At 40.7% G+C, this 22,151-nt stretch overlaps 1 protein-coding gene across 3 annotated transcripts in view; it reads left to right on the top strand.

Annotated features, from left to right (window-relative positions):
* The first annotated feature begins 206 nt into the window (after positions 1 to 206).
* Positions 207 to 22,151, top strand: part of cacna2d1a (calcium channel, voltage-dependent, alpha 2/delta subunit 1a) — a 98,922-nt gene continuing 76,977 nt past the window's right edge. For all 3 annotated transcript variants that reach the window (XM_030720338.1, XM_030720337.1, XM_030720336.1), the window contains exons 1-2: positions 207 to 548; positions 21,875 to 21,956. In XM_030720338.1, coding sequence (XP_030576198.1) covers positions 469 to 548; positions 21,875 to 21,956 — 162 coding nt within the window. In that variant the 5' untranslated portion in view covers positions 207 to 468. The remainder of the gene's footprint in view (positions 549 to 21,874; positions 21,957 to 22,151) is intronic.

Raw genomic sequence — 22,151 nt, 5'->3', positions numbered from 1 at the left:
AAGTCATGTTTAACTCTTGGGATAAATAATTAGAACACACTTTCCCCACGTGTTTAGCCCTTCAAACCGACGATGTTTTTTGCAGCGTGCGGAGTGGCACCGCTCTGCCGGCCGAGCTGAAGAGCTACTGTAAATGCGCCCTCCCCTTTCCTCCTTTTTTATTTTTTGACACACGCTTGAGATTTGCTCTAATAGCCTATCCCAATTTGACACACTCACTTAAGAGTGTCACACACACATACAGAGGCTGAAGCCATAAAAAGAACACACTCCTGAACTCTATCGGTGGGGAGAACATAGCTATCGGATGAGATGTGCTTCCAAACGCGCACCGATGGCGGTGTGAGGCGTTTGGCTTGAGAAGTACGAGCGGCGCTCTGGATTTGTGGGAATTTTTTTTTTTTTTTTTTTTTTTTATTTGGTTTTTGCTCATCGGCTGAATCCTGATTGAGGGAAATTAACAAAGCCATGGATTACTCATTTTGTCTATTCCTACTCTTGACAACCATTTCGTCTGTGCCGGGCGTGCAATTCCCAACGGAGCAGATGTGAGTACTGTACAGCTTCAAAACAGCCTGTTGGCTTTTTAAAGTAATACGGTGCGTATGGTAGAAATGACAGCCTATCTTTTTATACAGTTCTATTTCTCTGAACCTGTATCTTTTTATTTCATAGCTGGAGATGTATATGTACAGTAGCCTAATCGCTTAATGCGAAATGAGACATTAAGTATCTTCCTTAAGTTTACATTAAGTTTGTGAGCTGCAGTTGGTGGGAAATTCTCTCAGAAGCAGAGCACGCTTACTTCTTGCCAGCTGATGAGGAGGATTGCACATTACTTAGGTTGCAAGTTAACTTTGTGAAATACGATATGAAAAGCTGCTTCCCATTTGCCCACTGCTGCCAGCCTGCAGCAGTGTGACATATGGCGGGCTGTCACATGAATCATCCCAAGAAGGGAGACTGAGGTCTGAACTTTCTGTTAACCACGTCCACACACAGTTCTGACATTTGGTCATTTGCGTGGATTATTGTAATGAATCAGATTTGTTTACAGTGCAGGAAGTTTGAACTGTAAATGGGAAAGCTTTTATAAAGCATAATCGTCAGTTTTTTTTCAAAATGAAGCTGAAAAAGTTGGTTATTTAATAGTCACATCACGCAATTAATCCATCATTAATTGAATATTGTTTTTTTGTCTTTTATTGATAATATTTTCTTTTGGAATAATGTTAATATTGATTCATAATGACAGTTATTTGACTAGTGAACAACGCAAAACTTTGATTGATTAGTGATTAGTTTTCTAAATAAAATATGGGTGGTCTCGAACTGGTGCTTCCTATTTTGCTGGACAAAGTTCAAGGCTCATGTTTTGGTGATGAAGTAGGCACCTTGTTGACCAGTTTTCTGCAATCTGTGCTAAAGTTCATGTTTATAGTTGCTTATGATTTCCAACATGCAGCCCAGTAGTTCAGATTAGTGTGGAAAACTTAACTTGGTTTTTACAAACCCATGCCATCAAGCAGATATATCACCAGCGCAGTTAAAGCTATCTCTGGCTCTGTCTAAATTTGACCCTCCATATTTGCACTGCAACATTAATAGATGTAACAGATGATCTGTCCACAGTCACAGGAATACAGTTCCCAAATTAAGCAAAAGTGTAGGTGTGCAAGCCTGTTCAGCTGACAGGCTGCACCTCACACTTAATCAACAGGTTTAAGATATTCCAGATGGTTCTAAAGGAGCCAGGTCTACAGGTTTTGGTTTTGAATGCAGACCAAGTACAGTCCCAGAGAGATGATGAGCTATGATGGCACTTAGCCTAATGGCTGAATATGGTGATGTCAGACTAGCAGAGTGGCCAGCCTACTCCCTATATTTCATGGGCACTAAGTGGATTGATCTGTGGGTTGTGTACATGATATTCACACAGGCTTGATGCAGACGCACACTCACTGGTGCGTCTTCACGCTTTTCTTTTGAAAACATGAGTATTTATTTCAGGAGAAACAGAATTAAACTAAATCCCACAGTTATTATCTCCCATCTTAAAATCAGAATCTTAGCCACCAGTAATAAATAAACAAATCAGTGCACAGTTCTGGGAAACCAGGCAAAATTTCTTATAATTCTCATTTCACTGTGAGCAACTGCAGTCGGTCTTAGTCTTTGTATACTGTTGTAGTGACAGTGATTTTGAGTGACAAGCTTCACGTTGACTCCTCAAGGTGAAAGTCACAGAGAGAAGAAGAGAAACTAGAAGGGTGAGGATGGAGAGACTGACCCGGCGTGTTTCCCTTGAGGAAATTCAGAAACATGTATAAGCGAGGTCTTAAGTAGCTCAGTGTTTATGACAACAAACAAGCATTTACATATACTTTCTATACTATTATTTCTTTCTTGCTTTCTTTCTTTTCCCTCCTTTATTCCTTCCTTCATTCCTTCCTTCTCCTCCTCTCCCCTCCCTGTTTCATGGACTTGAAGTGTGACTGTATCTCTGGGCTCCATCTCTAACCTCACATGCCAGCATCTGTCTGTTTCAGATCTTCATGTCCCCTCTCCTCCTCTCAGCCCTCCCTCCATCCCTTCTCACTCCGTTTCTCATCGCTCTGTTTCCGTCTTGTTCTTTCCCTGTCCATCTTCTTTCCGTCCGGCTCCCTATGTGTCTCTTTATCTCTCCCCTCTCTGCTCGTTTTGTTGCCCAAAGGCAGATGATTAACATCATCAAATCTGAAATGCAAAGTCTGATGTCACAGACTGTGCCCCAGAGATCTCGGCGCCATCCTAGCACACTGGGAGATCAGGAAAGATAAAAAGACATGATAGAGATGGAGAGAAAAGGAGACGAGATGAAAATCCAAACTACTTGGCCTTATTGATTACAAACGGATATAGTATATGAACATTTTGCAACATAAATCCTGTTCATGTGCAGTTGACTGTAAACACACTCACAGCCAAATACACAGAAAATATCCAAATATTTTGCCGCTGTGCTCCATTTCATTGTGCTAATTTTCCCATCTGATCCAAAGCTTCATCATATGCTTGTTCCTGGCTTGCACCCTAGTCACTGACACATATAACTTATTTTATCTTCATCCTACTAATATCCACAGTTTCTGTCACCCTCTGCTCTGTTTCTCCCACTCTCACTTGCTTTTTTTCTTTTTCTTTTTTTTTTTTAAGCTAACTAGATTTCATGCTCAACCAGCTAAAGCACCACGCTTCTTATGTTTGTGGCCTAAACAGAGAGCAACATGGGTAGTTGTGGAGAAAGATAAAGATCACAAATGTACAGTGTACAGGAGGATACAGAACGAGACTAGGGCCATTTCTTGCTCAGCGCAAGTGGTTTCCACTGGGGCTGAAAATGAAGCCATGACAGGAGTATCAAAAACTGCAGTTCTTACAAAAAGCACATCTTTTAACATATTTACTGCCTAGTACAAAAAAAAATGCTTTTGTCTCTGTGACTAATTTTCATTTCACAATAAAGCATGGGGATGAAATTTTATAGAAGTCACCCAGTATTATTGCTTTAAAATTATTATGGCCATTGCTGGTTTGACTGACAGGTGGATGCCATCATAAGTGTCTGTAGCCTCTAGCTGGATTACCTTCAGTAATTCAAGCCAACAAAACAGACCTTTCAACAGTGTTTCAGCCAAGCACTTTATGGTAGTTTGTGATTTGTGGAATTTTGTTTTATTTTTTTAAATAATTTTTTTTTTTTTTTAGCATTTTTCTTTAGTCTGTTCCTTAGCACTAATTAACAGAAATGTGTGTTTCTCTACTGCACCCGTACTGTTGAGCAATGCAGCCAAACCAATGGATGGTGTCCCAATGGCTATGTCCATCTTGTGTATACAGTCTGGCACTAACAGCCTGTACAAAAAAAATAATCTGTGCTCAGATTTTGGTGATTTGTGTGATTTATGGCTGATTAGCAAGTGTCTGTCTCTGTGCATTGCACACATGCTGTTTATGGGTGCAGTTTTCTGGTGATAGTTGATAACTTAGCACTCCACCCTGCCGTTCAAATTACAAAGGCAATGGCGAAAATGCTAAAATCAAGGCTTAGAACAGGACTTTCCAATCAAATGGATGTCATGGTGGCCATACCAGTCTATTATTTACAGTCAGTAGTGTTCTATAATACAGTGTGCAATGAAGGGTGTAATTCCCTTACAATTAATTGGAATTTTAATGAATAGTATTTATCTGAAATGATAATGTAATTATGTATACCAACAAATGCTTACCATCAGATAAAATATAAAATAGAGTAACAGTTTAAGCTTTTTTTTTTTGTTTTTTTTTTAGCATATTTACAGTGTAAGATGGGGAAATTTTGTTTGTTTTTTCACTAAATGACCCTGAAGTTATGCACTGATTAAAATCACTTACAGTATAATTAATTTGAATTGTTACCCCCCTTATTCTAGTGTATCTACCTGCAGGTATTTGAAGGCAAATATAATTACCTTGTAATTTCAGATAAAATACACTTGAAATTCCATTTAATTCTAAGGTAATTAGACCCTTAGTTGCGGGCCATATTATAAAGTGCTAACTCAAAGTCTATAGGCCAGCCTCACTAACTTCCTGTTTTGTCTGCTTGCCTGACAAACTCACAGTCTGGCCAACAATAGTCACAAAATCATAGTTTAAAGCACAAATTAACAGTTATTACTCCTTCTGTGTCCAGATTAAACAGATTACATGTCCATCAATTCGTCTATTAGCCGAGTGATGGGGGAGTTGAACCCTAGTGACATGAGTAGAGGTGGGGTGTATTATGGACAAACATGGACATTTTCCAAAATGTCTTAAGTAAGAAAACAAGACATCAAGATCAGCATTTTATCTGTTTTCTGTGTAAGGATTTTTTTAAAAATCAGGCATAATTTCCTTGAGGTTTGATTTGACACTCTTTTCATCCCAGCGGCCCGGCACCAGCCGTGGTCTATAATGATGCCGCAGTTTCCAGAAGCAGCCAGACATATGTACCTCAGTTCATTGCCAGACTTCCACTAGATCCCAGATGCTTGGTGTTACAGGCTGCTGAACAGCTCAGTCATAAAATGTGTTGCAGCAGCAAAAATTCATTCAATTCACTCATTCAAATACGTTGATAATCATGACTTTAATCTGCTGTGATCATACAGTGAGTTGAGTCGTGATTTAAAATGTTGGCTTGCAGCAAAGAATACTCATCAATGCTTTTACATTCACATGACCATTAGGTCATCACTGCCCCGAAGAATTAACCCAAAAATGGGCTTGTATCCCTGGAAAATCATGCTAGCTATAGCAACAATGTCCAACACATTATTAGTTTATTAATATTTTTACAGATTCAGATTTATTTTAGTCGAAAGGCTCCAGGCTTTATTTGTTGATTGAGTCACAGAACCATACACTCTTCTTCCGTGCTTTGGCAGCAGTTGGGTGATTAAGAATGTCTCATCTAATGAAAAAACAAACAAAACAAAGAAAAATGCATTCCATGAATTCGATTTCCTTTCAAATTTCATTCCAGTGTCAAATCTAACTTGGATTATGACACTGATAATATAGGGGAGATTTGAAAAGGATGAATCAAATGTAATGAGCAGCAGATGGAAATGATCTGCTCAGGGCTGTCTAGGGTTTCCTTGGCTGTGATTTGCTCCTCTTGGCCATAAGGGAGTTGGTGCTAGCAGGTATATTTCAGGAAGCATGCTCAGAATCAGCCAGCTGACGGGGTAATATCTGTTACACGTAAACATGCAACAGTGCAAAATCTTTGCCCCTGGATAATGTTTGCTATTTACTCTCATTTTATTTTCTTTAACCCTTTCACTGTTCGTTTTGCTTTTTCTCTCACACTATTCTCACATTATTCCTCACTCTTTTATGCTTTTCTTTTCCTCGCCTGCTTTCCCACTCATATCCCCTTTGCCCCCGTCTGAGCTCTGACTATATTTATCCAGGGCCTCTGTCTTTGGGGAAGGCTGCTAAGTGCCCTGACTCGGCCATATAGATAAAGATAGAGAGGAGTAGAGTGGCAGGGGGCTTCCCATAAATCTCCCTCCCCTCAGTTCTGAGGGTTCCTTGCTCATGTGTGAGTTTTCTTTAATGTCTGGCTTGGATTTCTTATTATATGGAAAAACACACACACACACACACGTGCACGGGGAGAGAAAGAAGCTCCAGTGCTGTATTATTTTGCTCACAATCCACTGCCAGATGAAAATTCCCAAGAATTTTCCATTGCACTGTTGCCTTGGAAACCTTGGGAATAGTTAACAGCTGTTTGGATAGGAGCCCTGTTTGGTACAGGAAGCACATCTGTATGTTGAAACAGAAAGCAATGGTGGTACAGTTAAAGGCAAATATTTAGCGCATTGCAGAGGAGCTGTCAAAATACACCAAAGTTAGTCAAGTTACAGAGCATCAAAGAACAGAGCCAAAGATACAAAAGAGCAAAGTGATGTGAAAGTGGCAGATGTTTGGGGAGAGGGGATGTGTGGGGTTGTGTGTGACTGAAAGTTGAATATCATACCCCGTGGCTCCTCTTGTCTGTTTTGTCTGTACGTGCATGAGCCAGAAATGTGTCATCAAGCTAGAGACACGACACAAGCAACATGATCATGAACAACTTGATCATTTAATTAAAGAATCTGACAGTAAGACAGATTATCACTGCTGTATAGCAAATAGTAATTTTGGGAGAGTTCATTAAGTGTTTCCTATAAATATTTAGAACTGCGGTTAATGACTCAGTAACCAAATAAGTCATCTTATTCTAATGACATACACTAGAAGCTTTAAGTGGATAAAATACACCACATGCCTATCTGATGTGTTATATTCTGAGGGAGGCCCAAGAAAAGTGGACCCATGATGGCCTGTGATGGCGCCTCTCGAGCCCCTTAATGGAGTTGCACTGAGACATAAGAGCAGCGGTGCTCAGATGCCGACACTGGACACTGTGTGTAGCCATCAGGGAGACTAGTACTTAGTGTAGCACTAACAGTAGTCTGCTTGTGTAGGCGTTTAGATTGACGTTAATAGGACATTGTGGCTAGAGGGGGCTTTCAAATCTCTATTTATACACATTGTCCGTCCAAGATAGTCTGTATGTGCGAGGCTGAAGGGTAGGGTCTGATGTATGGATGGCTGGGTAGGGAGTTTGCTCAGAAAGTGTGAAGGTGACAGAGATGTGGAGGTTTAGTCATCTGAGCAGAGTTCAAAATGACATGTAGCATGGAGAAAGACAGCTGGAGGGGTGAGGGTGAGTAAGGGGCAGAGGAAACACGCTGGAATACTTTAATAGAATAATAACTTTTGTTCTACCACTATTTTCTACGACATAATCTATATTTAGCTGTCACAATATTGGATTTTCACTTTAGTGTGGCCAAAAATGTATAATAGTGAAAATATTGTGATATTAATAGAAGATATGCAAATCAATTGCTATCAGTCCAGTTCATCTTTAACTTTATTGCTGCATCTTGTGGATCAAGAAGTTTCTCGAAAGAGCAATGTGAGCCAAGTTGGTATAGCGTGACGGTGGCTTTAATTCACATGTCCAGCGAGAATAAATATCATAATTTGACAGTGATTCAAATTGGTTGTGCACTTAGACTCTGGATGTAATCTTGCGCTCTTGGAAAATTCATCAAACACGTCTCCTTATGAGACACAATCATGTCAGATGGCAGACTTGCAAGAAGTGCACAAAGGAAGTGTAACTTTAATTGAGTTACTGCTATAGCTCTTTGTCACTGTGCTGGAATCTCACCAGCAGGTGAAATTGCTCTGCATCAAGTACAGACACTTTAAGGTGTCACAACAATTTTGTTTTCTCTGATTTAATGTGTCAAGACACCTGCAGGGAGAGGTGATACAATGGAAGCTGTTAAATACATGCCATTTGACATGGAGGGTGTGGAGGAGGCTGACTATCGGCTAGGGGGACAGAGAGTCAGTCCCAGCTAGTCGTGGTTCAGAGTGTGAGGTCAAACGTGGGCAAGGGTAGGGAAAAAAGTCTGACCCCAGTTCCCCTGTGGCAGTCTCAGACTGTCAGAGACAAACAGAGCAGTGCTCAGATAACCAAATGGCCCAATCTGACTTTGTTACCTTGCATTTCTTGTAAAAAGATGTGGGAAGGGAGGAAGTTTTTTTTTTTTTTTTTTTAATTTAACATAATGTGGATGAGGGAAAAAAGTCAGCTGAGTCACAATATGTGAAAACAACAAAATTAAGCAATATAACCAATTATGCAAATTATACTAAATGTCCAGACAGGAACACTTAAATACACCAGAATAGTGGCTCAAATAAATGATTGTGTAGGGGGCCCGAGCCTATCCATAGACAGGTCACCCTAAGGCTCTAAGTCAGATAACTGGTTAAGAAAATGGATAGATGGATATTGCCTATAACCACTTTATTAATTCCTTCTTCTACAAAAGGTCCTGATCTGTAATAAAAACTAAAATCAAAGGCTTTGGCACCAGTTAAAAAAGACTACATTATTTCTCTGCCAATGTGAAAGCCAAGCTTGAAGTATGTGAGCTAGTGGGAGAAGTTTGCCCGCAGTTACAGGTTTAGGCAACAAAACTACTTAGTTAGAATTTGGAAACTATCATGCTTTGGGTTAAAATACACCCATTACTCTGGTTTTAGAGAGCCTGTCTGGCATAAAGCCATGAAGACAATCTAAATGTGTGGTATGTGATCACTGCTGTGTGCCTGCAGGATTACATAAAACTAAAAGGATTTTTTTTTAACCTAGCAGAGAGGTGGAGGTTGGGCAAAGGCATTAGCAGAGAACGTAACCTTCTAGTCAACTAGCTGTAATATACATGTACATTTTACTGTTTTTCCCCTCTACAGGTCAGAGGTTAGCCCAGGTACTAGGCTGGGCTGTTTTAACTTCTTCTGTGCCACTGCTGCTTTAATGGAGAAAAAAAGTGAAAGTAAAATTAAATGTCCTTACTTTTGTTTTTTGTTAGTCCTAGTCCCAGTCCCAAGCCTGGATAAATGGGAGGTTTGCATCAGGAAGGGCATCCTGATGTCAAATCTGTGCCCAAATCAAAACAAGCCAATCCATTTGCTGTTGCGACCACTTGGGAAAAAAGTGAGCAGCCAAAAGTGCCTTAATTTCCCTATTCTGTGTAGTTATTTCCATTAAAATGTCAGGCCTGAGCCTACATAACATACTTAATAAGTTTGATTGATTTGATTGACCGTTGCAATTATGTCAACAGTAAAGTTTATACATCTCAAATGGTTAATTATTCACTGATTTACACCTGTCTGCAAAACAAACAAACAACATTTTTTTAATAATAAACATACAGGCTTTCCTGTCAGGCTCTTCACGCAGTCCGATTCATTTTTGGGACAGTTCCTCAGGTTGTCATTTTGAGCTCTTCATCTGTGACAGACATAACTTTTGGATGTCTAACAGATTTTTTTCTGGTTAATTTTGCAGTGAGGAACTTGGAAGACACTATCAGGTTGCCCTGAGCATCATTAATTTATTTCTTCTGTGACATCCCAAAAATGTTACATAAGGCATTAAGCTTAAGCTGAACTAAAGAAATACATTTAGGTTTGAATAACTCTGATATAGGCTTGAAATGTTGCTGTAAACAAGCCTTGTGGTACTCTCCATCCATCCATCCATTTTCTTATTTGGGCCCAGGTCGCAGGGACAGCAGCCTAAGCAGAGAAACCCAGACCTCCTCCAGCTTGTCCAGGGGGACCCCAAGGCATTCCCAGGTCAGCTGAGAGATATAATCTCTCCAGTGTTCCTGAGTCTGCCCCGGTGCCTCCACCTAGTAGGACATACTGGAACACCTCACCCAAGAGGTGCCCAGGAGGCATCCTGGTCAGATGCCCGAACCGCCTAAAATGGCTTTGTTCAATGTGGAGAAGCAGCGGCTCTACTTTGAGCCCCTCCCGAATGGATTCACTCCTCACCCTATCTCTAGGGAGAAGCCAGCAACCCTTCGGAGGAAGCTCATTTCTGCCGCTTGTATTCACAATCTCGTTCTTTCGGTCACTACACAAAGCTCGTGACCATAGGTGAGGGTAGGGACATAGATTGACCGGTAAATCGACAGCTTTGCTTTCACGCTCAGCTCCCTCTACACGACGACAGACAGGTGCAATGTCCGCATCACTGCAGACGCAGCTCTAATCTGTCTGTCAATCTCCTGTTCCCTTCTCCTGTCACTCGTGAACAAGACCCTGAGATACTTGAACTCCTCCACCTGAGGCAGCAACTCATCCCTGAGTTGTGGTACTTTCCTCACTCCACATAATTATCCTGCCATTTAAAGCTAAGTATCTACCTGAGGTGTTGCTTAGAAGTCAAATTTAGCATAACAAGTCAAATTCTTTGGTTTACAAGTTCACCTGTAAAACCAGTCCCAGTGGAATCAACTTCCTGTAACCCTCACCTGCTCTTTCCACACAGGACTGCCCACCAGCACTACCCCATCATTTTAAAATGATCTCATGCAATGCTAAGTCAGTTCTTCCACAACTGTAATTACCCTAACGTAAGTGCTTGATAGAGAACAGAAAATAAATACTGTCAAGGCTTCACTTAAACAGGGCTCTTCAAATCTAGGCAGGGGCTGAAGTAAAATGCTCTGCATGACTCGCTAAGAGGAAAATGTAGAAGAGCGGCAGAAGCATCAATAACGTCCTGCCATAGAGGATAATGAGGCCGAGAGACTTTTACAAAGCCTGCAATTATGGTGTTATTGACCTCAATAAAGGAGAAGATATGATCACTTGTCTCCTTTGTACTTTGTGGTGATACATGTGGGAGGAAGAAGAGCGATTGGGTAAGCAGAGGAAGGAAAATTCTAGCACTCTGAGTTCATTTAGACTCAATAAGGGTGGTTTGTAAGATGGAAATGTAAGCTTTCCCTGATATGAAGAAAATGGGAAAATGCAGTCCAGATTTACACAACAGACAAACAGACTGCAGGGTCACTGGTGGAGGGAGCAAAGGATTAAAAAAAAGAAATGACGAGGAAAGACCGAAGCAGAAGAATTCAACTAAGCCATTGGTGGTAGTTTTACACAAGAGGGATAAAGCCAGTGTAAGAAAGGAGGGAAAGACAAAAAGAAAAGTACAGGAAGAGAGGCAGATAGCAGCTGTTTGTCTTCTCCAATGCTCTGTCAAGCTTGCTGCTTATTAGATGCACTATCCCCCGGTGGCTCAATTACATCCATGCTGGCATCCTCAAACATCCCTTTCTTTTTCATGCATCTCCTCAGCTTCCAGTAATACTGTCAGCCTTGTTCCTCTCTAAGAACAGATTAGAAACTCAAATTACTACTATTAGAGGAGATTTTAGGTTTCAAACAGTCTCCCACTCCTGGAAACCATGACTCCACAACTTGATGGGACTTAAAAGGGGGGAGAGGTGCCATTGGATGCTTTTTCCATGACAGTTTTGATGGAATTAAGAGATCAGATGTGGATCTGCAGACTGGCTTCAGAGTATAAAAACATGAGGATGTTTACAAGGCAAGAGGGTGCTGGAGTGGAAACTCTGAGATTGGATATTGAGCCCTGGATTCTTGTGCACTGCTTGCACATGGGCATGCTGGGCCTCTGAGCTGGCGTGAGGCTGATTTTTCAGTGATTCAGTCCAGATGACGTCCAACAATGCTAAATCAATATTCTGGATTTTCACTTTGCTCTGGGTGTCAGACCCCCCCCCCCCCCCCCCCCCCCCCCCCCCCCCGAGTGAAAACAAAAGGAAAGAAAATAAAAAGTCTAGCTATGAGGCTTGGAAAGGATTTGGGTGCACTTGAAAACCCCAGCTGCTGAATGACAATGTAAGGTCATGTGTGAAAAACAAACGGATGTGCTTCCTCCTGGATGTACTTCATGCTGCATGATATTAGAGTATTAATACAGCGAATTTCAGCTGAGATGAGAAGACTTGGCTGCGATTGAGCTGCTAGTGGCTGTTAACCAGTGAGATGTAGTAAAAGGGGTTTATGACAAACTCTTCAAATACTTTGACTGTCAAAAACAGAAGAGATCAGTCTACGGGGTATTTATTTAAAAATCCCTTGCTGCTCTCTAGTAAGGATATAGAAATAAGTTTGGTATAAAAGTACAAACAAGACAAAAAAGGCTGGGAGGAAGTCCTCTTATTCAACTCCATCTGGGAACCATCTTTTAACGCTGGATTACAAACTCTTCCACATGCCTTGAAAAGTCTCTTTGTGCTTTTTATGTAAACTCTGAATGAAGGTATTCACAATTTGAAAAGTAGAAACAAAGTCATTTTCAAGGACAATTTGAGACTAGCACATATCTAAAGAGTGATTGCATATTATTATAGCATGTTGAAAACACCACTTCCTGTCTAATAGACAGGAGTTAGCCCCAATCAGTCACCTACACCTGATCTTTATTCACAAGATGTTACTCATTACCTGAAGTTGACTGTGTATTGGATGAAATATTTGCATAGGTAATTGATATCTGTTGAACATGAAAATGAGTTCACTATACTCAAATGATCTCCACAGTTACCAGATCTCAATCCAGCAGAGCACCTATGGGATGTGGCAGAACTGGAGATTCACATCATGTATGTGCAGTTCACAAATCTGCAGCAACTGTGTGAAGCCATCACGCCAGTATGGACCAAATGTTTCCATTTGGTGTTTCCAGCACCTTGTTGAATCTGTGCAATGAAGAATTAAAGCAGTTCTGAAAGCAAAGGGGGTCCAACACAGTACTAGCAAAGTGAAGGCCTAGCTAACAAAGTGGCCAGAGAGTGTATGTCAGTGCTGGAGTTTGTCCATTTGATTTGGAATTATAGATTTGCTAAGAAGTTGGCACTAAAAGTATATTCTAGCAGAGGTCCAAAAAAACAGTTTATGTTTTCAGGCTTGCAAAGGAAGTTTTAATTTTAAAGTTTGACTTTTGGGTTTTCTCTTCCAACTGTCTCTTGGCATGTCTCATTGCCTGCAAGCACTTCTTACTGGAATGATGGCCAAAGGCCGAAAATTCAAATCCAAGCTCCACAGTGAAATTATCATTAAAATGTCAAGTTTAGTTGACAGATTCACTTTTAATTAATTAGTAACTGCTCTACTTGTTTCCTGACAGACTGGATACAAGAGGCCTTAAAGGCAGACTAAAGGAATAAGTCTTAAACCTCAGGAATAATTTGAGATTTTGTTTTTATGGTTAGATATCTGAAATAAAGTCTGTAATTAATAAAAGCTTTATGTTTATGCTTTTGTCTAAATGACATAGTACATACATATATAAATACTCCACTTGTGAAATTCAAAGCTATTGTTTCCAAGAAGACTTGCTAACAGGTGGCTTGATCAGACTACAGGTGAAGGACATCCAATGTCATTACTGCAAACACAAGTGCTTGGTGGTGGTGACATATGCGCGTGTATTGTTTGTCCATAGCTTAACATTAGCTTTTTATTTTTGTGGCAAATGCATTTGGGCAAGTTGGCTTTATTTGCAGAATTATTTTTCTGAACGCAACTTTTAGTTATCATAAATGTCTTCCCCCCCACATATCTTATTTTCTGCAGTAATGGAAAAAAACACTTAAAAAATCCCATCCAGCTGATGCTAACATACTACAGTACAGTAATCCTTGTTGCATTATACTGATTTTGAACACAGAATCATATTTATTTGCTCTGCTAAAAGTGTATAAATTCTCCTACAGTTTTAGCAGAGGTTTATGAAACCTCATTATTATTTGTAGAAGTGTATGAAACCTCAAGCTGATTGCTGCACAGCACCTAATGGCTTGAGGTTGACATTCTGAAGTGTACAAATGGAGGAGAGAAGAACACAAATTTCCTCAATAGTCACACATACTGTAGCTAGGCTGAAGGGGATAAAGTGGACAGATGTAAGGCAATGGTGTTTTCATGCTGAGTCACACTCTCTATTTTGGGATTGTGTCCACTTCCCAGTGTCTTAACTGGCTGAGTGAGGCTGTCTGGCCTTCATTAGGGCCCGAGCACGAAACGTGCGAAGGCCCTATTGTAATTGCTCCATTTATTAAGGTTCTTATGGTGAGTCAGGATGTTGAAAATAATGTTTTTTCACCTCTCTAAGTTCTTCTTCTTTTTTTTTTTTAACTTTTCATTCTTTTAACTATTTTGCAAATTTCACTCACTTCAAATCACCTGAAAAATAACTCATTCTTTTTACTGTAAGTAAATAATATGTAATGTACCGTTTAAGTACTGACAAGGTTTATGAGAGTGGCGAGGCAGTTTTTTGGTAATGTAAACCAAAGCAAAAAAGCTAAATGATGCTAAAATGGAGAGTCAGTGATAATTATGTCCATCTTTGCACCACCTGTTACACTGCAGAAGCTCAACTGAGTCCTTGTTTATATAAAAATATTGATAAATTCCTTTTTTTTTAAGTCAGAGTTTCTGATTTCAGGGTTTTATCATTCTTTGGTCCATCACTCACAATAATAGGTCATATAAGTGCTGATCCTCCACATGTGCATAAATGTTTCACACTATTCATTACATTAAGAGCTTCTTAAAATGGTCTGCACTTGTCCTGGTGACCCCAGGAACCCCCTTCTAACCTATGAACAACGCTGTTCTCTTGTTACAAATGAACCTGGACGCAGACACACAAGCGCACACACAGGCATAGACACGCTTATACATGATAACTGGCCTAAGGGAGTCAGCTTCTCTCCCAGTCATTACAGCAATGGAGGCTAACAGGAAAGGGGGGGGGGGGGGGGGGGGGGGGGGGGGCTGCTTTATCTCCTCATCAGCCACTTTACTCATAGCCACAAGGGTCAAGCACAGATTAAAACATACTGTTTTCATCAAGGCAGCAGCTCATTTAGTCGTAGGGAAGTCTCAAGTTCTTCTGACATGCTCACTAAAGTTTGTGCTGCGCTGTCCTTCTGTTGTAGCAATATTGACACCGCTGGCTAGCGCCTCGTCTAATTTCACACCATTTAACTCATTGGCACACTTATGCCTACAGCGGAGGATATGGAAAGAATGTGATGAAATTTTAATGTCATCCTTTCAGAGTGGGAGCCCTCAGATGACCTGTTTGTGTAAACTCCAACCAAGTGTGTCCCCAGGTTCACTGAAAAGGGCGGGCATCACAGTCAGTGGTTCACTAGTGATTATCTTGCTTTTACTACAGACTCTCATTAAGGAAATACTGGAGCTTTATTTATTAAAGAAAAGACAAAAAGAAAAACCCGACTGTGTACTGTCATGGTTTGGGGTTCTTGTTATGTGTCCTCTTTTCATTTTGTAGTTCCCTCATTGTTTATTTCTTGCTTTCATCTTATTTGCTTTCCTTGCGTGTCTTTGTTGGCTTTACTTCCTGTCTTTGTCTGCCTTTGCACCTGTGTTCAATCATCTAACTAGCAACCCTCGTGGCTTTTTAATTTCCTTCTAGTGCAACCCAGTTGACTTGGTATTCCAGGTTCGTTTTCCTAGTATATTTCCTATTTCTTTTATCTCTTCCTTGGGAAGGAATGTTTGTTCCTGGATTTTTGCTTTTTCCTCCTTGGGCTTTTCTCATTTCTTTAATTTGTGCCTCCTCATCTACTCTGTCCTCTGTCATCCTGCCTGAGATCCGGAAATCAATCGCAGCACCACACTGAAGGATGTCTTAGTTCCTAAATTGCATCTAGAGGACAGAGGAGCGAGGAGAACTATATATTGAGGATGCGTAGTTGTAGCCTTTGTGGAAGTGTTTTTCACTGGTGATGCAAGAAAGAGGTGTGGCACACAGCTGGAATACAGTGAGGCGAGGACTCAAAAGAGAATTAAGCGTGATTGATTTATTGAAATCTTGTCGCATTGTGTCATGCTGTGAAATTGATTAAAATTAGCCTGAAATTTAAAAGTTGTCTTGAATGCTTTGTTTGGCTTGTATGAGATCTGAGAAACTAAAATGAAGTTGTATTAGAGCCAGAACAATGCAATTTATGATGCAGCTATTGTATTTAACTGACAATGCTTTAAAATGACACTGAGAAACTATAAATGAGAAATGGGGCCTCTGTTTGCTTGCTAGTTTGTGAGAGCATCTTATTTTGGCTTCTCCCTTCAGGGCTCGCCACAGGAGACCATCTACCTTCATCTCACTCTATCCCTAGCATCCTTTTCTGTAACCCTAACCCTCTGCATGGCCTCCTTCACTACATCCATGAACCTCCTCTGAGCTCTTCCTCTTTTCCTCCTGGCTGGCAGTTCCATTTTCAACATCCTTTGTCCAATATACTGTACCACCATCCCTCCTCTGCAATACTGAGGACATATATACAGTACTGTATTACTGTACCTCACTATAGCTTTAAGTACAGTAAAGTACAGTAAAATAGGCTAAATGTCATATACCCAAGGGCGATGTGGGATTATACAGTTCCCCACAACCCATTAGCTTGTCTTGTGCCCTCGCCTCTGGGAGCAGTAGACAATCAACACAGCAAAGCCTCAGGTTAATATTTCCTGTTTTGTCATTGTTTATTAATCCAGATAAGTCTAAATGGAGGGGGGGAAAAAGGCAAATATTTAGCATTGTGGAAAATGTAAATCCCCATTTGCCTGCTTAAACATAACAGGTCAGCAGTACTCAGACTATAAGTGGGCTACAAATGGGAAGCAGAAAGGTTCCAGTACCAAAAATCTAGTCCTTTTGCTACAGATTTTGTTCATTCATAGTGCTTGTGTAGTTTCAATGTAGTATAATCGCAAGTAGACTGGACTTTTTACTTTTACCTTTCTGTAAATTATTGTAGTTAGGGCCATCTTTGTTGATCGAACAAAGATGTTCTGTTAACAGTTTGTTTACAACATTTTTTTTTTTTTGACTGTCCTTGCAAACAAGCACATGAAATACTAAGTAATCATGACTGGCAACATGCATAAAAGAAATTACAAAAGGGACTTCAATAACTGCCTGTCATAAAAACAGCCTGCTTCACGTCATGCTGCGCCAGGTCATGCTTGTAAACTGGTTCTCAAACATTATACGTAGTATTAACAGGTAAAATGTTTGCAAACCATTGGGAAGGAGCCCGAAAGCTTGCAGTGCCATGTATAATTCAGTGGCTGAGTTGCACATGGTTCCTCTTACTTGTGGCTCTGCAATCAACAGGCTTGCATAGCTCACCAGCCATTTTTGGAAGCTTTCTTCTTTCCATTGACACCACCGTCTCAAATTTCTTGAAGTGACTTAAAGAAATGGTGAAGGAGAGGAAATAATAGGAGTTGGGAGAGAACAATGATTTTATCAAACTCTTCCATGCCCTGCTCCATGATTCCATTTGCATGTTTTTTCTTTGTGAAAACTCACTTTCAGAGGATGCCTGTAGTCCGCTTCCTTTTTTAAGAAACATACACTCAGTTTTTCCTCCCTTAAAAAGAGGGTGGTGGTGTTATGCAGGAAATGATCCTTTTTACTGAAGGGGTGGGGGTGGGGGGGTGGGGGGTGGCTAATCAGAGCACTGCTTAGCCTTTTAGTTGTTACCCTGATGATTTTTAAATAAAAATCTCATCATAAAAAAAGGTAGAATAAGACATTAGCACTTGTTTTTTTATTACATGATACTACAAACAAATACTATCAAACAAATGCTCCAAAGAGCAGCACACAAGTATCAGAATCAGAATCAGAATCAGAAGGTTTTTATTGCCATATGGGTGAACAGGTTCACAGCATTAGGAAATTGCTGCGGTACTTCGTGCTTACAGAAAGAAACAAATAAGTATAAAAACTATAAGACAATATACAAGTATACAAATTGCAAATATACAGAGATATTAGAGCTATAACTATAGCACAATATTACAAAATTACAAAATATACAGTGCAGAGACTAATTAAAAGATAGAAGAATGTAGACTATATTCCACTAATATGTACATCAGTGCAGTCAGACAGGTGCATAGACATAGGGTCATCAGCGTTTGTGGAGGGTGGTAGTAACAGTCTTAGGGTAATTGTTCATGAGTCCAACAGCAGAGGGGAAGAAACTGTTCTTATGGCGGGAGGTTCTGGTCCGTATGGACCGTAGCCTCCTGCCTGAGGGGAGAGGGTCAAAAAGTCTGTGCCCAGGGTGAGAGTGGTCGGCTGTGATCCGACCTGCACGCCCCAGTGTCCTGGAGGTGTACAGGTCCTGGAGAGATGGGAGGTTACAGCCAATCACCTTCTCAGCAGAGTGCACAACGCGCTGTAGTCTCTGTTTGTCCCTAGTGGTGGCTCCAGCGTACCACACAGTGATGGAGGAGGTGAGGATGGACTCAATGATGGCAGTATAGAACTGCACCATGGTCCTTGCTGGCAAGTTGAATTTCTTCAACTGCCGCAGGAAGTACATCCTCTGCTGGGCCTTTTTGATGACAGAGGTGATGGTGGGCTCCCACTTGAGGTCCTGGGTGATGGTAGTTCCCAGGAAGCGAGAAGAGTCCACTGTGGTGATGGGGGTGTCAGTCAGGATGATGGAGGGTAGAGGGGCTGTGTGCTTCCTAAAGTCCACTATAATCTCCACTTCTTCTGGGCGTTCAGTACCAGGTTATTGTGGCTGCACCAGGACGCCAGACGTTTGACCTCCATCCTGTAGGCCGACTCGTCCCCGTCTGAGATAAGTCCGATGAGAGTCATGTCGTCTGCAAACTTAATAAGCTTGACAGACTGGTGGTCAGAGGTGCAGCAGTTGGTATACAGGGAGAAGAGCAGAGGAGAGAGGACACAGCCCTGAGGAGTGCCAGTGCTGATGGTCCGGGAGTCCGAGACATTCTTCCCCAGCCTCACGTGCTGCTTCCTGTTCGTCAGGTGGTCAGTGATCCACCTGCAGATGGGATCAGGCACGTTCATCTGGGACAGCTTTTCTTGGAGGAGATCAGGGATGATGGTGTTGAAGGCAGAGCTGAAGTCCACAAACAGGATCCTGGCGTAGGTTCCCTGGGAGTCCAGATGCTGTAGGATGAAGTGCAGAGTCAGGTTGATGGCGTCGTCCACAGACCTGTTGGCTCTGTAGGCAAACTGCAGGGGGTCCAGAAGGGGGGCTGTGAGGGACTTGAGGTGGGACAGCACCAGACGCTCAAATGACTTCATGACCACAGAAGTCAGTGCCACAGGTCTGTAGTCATTTAGTCCAGTGATCCTTGGCTTCTTGGGGACAGGAACAATGGTAGCGGTTTTAAAGCAGACAGGCACGTGGCAAGCCTCCAGTGAGGAGTTGAAGATGTTCGTGAACAATGGGGCAAGCTCGTTAGCACAGTGTCTCAGTGTGGCAGGTGAGACACCATCTGGACCTGGAGCTTTGCGAGCTTTGACACTCCTGAACTGCTTTAGCACCTGGTCCTCCTGAATACAAAAGACTGTGGGGGTGGGGGAGGAGGGGGACTCTGGGGTGGGAGTCCTTGATGATGTGGGCTTCTCTGAGGTGTGGGGAGTGGGGGAGGTTGGGGGGTGAATATTTGTGTTGGCTGTATTGTAGTTGGGACTGGTGGAGGTGTGAAGGCTGCTGAACTGACCATCAAAATGACAATAGAACTCGTTCAGTCTATTTGCAGTTTGTAGGTCGTCTGTGGAGTGGGGGGTTTTAGGCTTGTAGTTGGTAATCTGCCTAAAACCTTTCCATACAGAGGCCGCGTCGTTCTCTGAGATCTGCTGCTGTATATTCTCAGAGTGATGTGATCTAGCAGTGGCCACTAAGGGATATGGTGACTTTAAATCACAGCTACTGTGGTTAGATACTTTCCAGGGCCGTATTTTATTAGCATAAAGAACCTCTAAAATCATGTGGTTAGTGCCAGCTGGATAATAACCAGAGCCCTGCAATACTTCCAGTAGATTTGATTTGAATATATTGTTCACTCAAAATGTGATAAATTCATAATTTTCTTCCAAAGGATAAATAATTATGAATTAAATGGTGATTTGAAGATGATTTTGCTTATTTGTATAAGTGCAAATTCAACTCTTGTTGAAAAAAAATGACAAGTAACTCTTCTTTGATATTGCACAGCTACAGTACAGTATTACACATCCATACATGCACACGGTTTTCCTATTAGTCACCTGTTGTTATGTCCTTCCTGTCTTGCTTAAGGACAGCTGGGCTCAGTCACATAGAAACTCAATACACACCTGCTTAATGTGCTTAGTGAACCTTGCCTTGACCAAGGCAATGGCTTCATGCAGTCAGAACCACTATAGCTGAAATTTAAATCCTCTTTAGGGCAACTTCCACGTGATTATAGTATATTGTGTTATTTAAAAATATATCTGCAGCAGGCGTATATCTGGTTACATGTGTGCTGAAAGTCTGTTAATATCTGCCATCAGCTACTAGCAGCTGTCTCTCAAAAGGCTAAATATAACATGTGGGTGCTATGCTGCACATTTTCAATTTGAGCTCACCCTGCTCACATTACTGTAATGGTATTTTTTATTTCACATTTATTTATACTGGTAGTCCCATTGAGACTCAGTGTGTCGTTTGCAAGAGAGTCCTGTTTCGAGACACATTATTATTACATTATTATTAAACATTATTAACTGATAACATGGATAGTGTTCATATTCCAAAGATCCATTAGCAGTGTTGAATGTGATGGGTTATTTTCTATATTGATGAAGTCTTTTTTTAATTGGCAGGACTTTGGGAAGGGTCTTAAGGTGTACAGTGTATACTATAATTAGTGGTAGGTAAACTACAAAAAGTGTAAAACAATTTAAGTTTTTACAGAAAAGAAAAAATAAATTATACTGTAAGCAATTTCTAGCAATGAGTAAGATGGGGAAAGTTAATCAACTTCATAATACAGCTCACACCCCTAAAAATACTGCATATTTACAGTGTAAGATGAGGAAATATTGTTTTTTCACTGAAATACCTTGAAGTTACTACTTAAAATTACTTGCAGTATCATTTGTTTTCTTCTTTCCTGTAAAAGCTGGAAGTGTGGTGTAAAATTACACCTTATATCTTGGGCTGTATTATAAAGTGTTTCTAACATGTGAAGGTTGATAATGCCCTCAGCATCTGTATGGTAAACACCATCACCATTCACCATTCATTCCACCCGAAAGGTTCATCAGTCCTTTCAGCTAACTGTTTGCAAGAAAGACAATGGGTATATTTTGTAAAAGAAAGCAAATGTGTGATCTGAATATCAGTGATTACATATAAGGAACCGTGCTCTTAAAATGCTCATGGCTAAGTTGCAGAGCATAAATTTGACTTACAACTGTTTAGCAGTATTGATTTATGGACACACAATGACATCGCGTACAGTAGAACTCATAGAATACTACTGCACTCATGTGTTAGTATGCAACGAGGCTAATACATTGATAAGTAAATAATAAAATGAATAATTTAATTTTGAAGTGAACAACAGAATCTCGGATGTGTTCTGATGTGTTTTGAAGTTACATAAATCTAAAGCCTAATAAACGAGCATTTGTTGCTCTCTTGCTCTTTTATGTCTTTCTTCTCTTTCTGTCCTCTTTCACATCAGAAGAATACATTAACCAGGATCTCACCCCCGAGGATGTGATACTCAGATGCTGACAACTTTGAATAGGTCTTGCTTTAATGCACAGCTCTTGTGGAGTACAGTAATGCATTAACTTGGCTAACACTTATTATATCATGCTTCCCCTCCAGTGAATCTATATAGATGTTTTAGCATAGCTAATGGTATAGTAAGCAATAAAGTTCAGCCTAGGTCATGCAATTGCAATGGCTGTATTCAAACTGTATGAAACTGAAATGTCAGACTTTCCATTGGCCAAGGAATGATCAGCTGCTTTCTTTTTCTTTTTTAGAGTAAAGGAATGGGTGGACCAGATGCAAAATGATTTGATCACATTAATAGACACAGCCACTGGCATGCAGAGCCTAACAGAGGTAAGTGCCTATCATAAATTTACACTCTAAATCTAAATTTTAAACCAGCTTACAAGGAAAGTAATTATTACATTTCAAATTTGAACTGAAATCTGAGTTGTTTTTTTTTTTTTCCCAGTGTGGGGAATAAAACTAGTTTGACACATCTGTGGAAAGCCTTCCTACATCCAAAGTTCTTGGTTGATGTTTTCAATT

Source organism: Archocentrus centrarchus, chromosome 23, assembly GCF_007364275.1.
Source record: "Archocentrus centrarchus isolate MPI-CPG fArcCen1 chromosome 23, fArcCen1, whole genome shotgun sequence".
Taxonomy (NCBI): domain Eukaryota; kingdom Metazoa; phylum Chordata; class Actinopteri; order Cichliformes; family Cichlidae; genus Archocentrus; species Archocentrus centrarchus.
The sequence above is the reverse complement of the archived record's forward strand: the minus strand, read 5'-3'. Positions and strand labels throughout refer to the sequence as shown.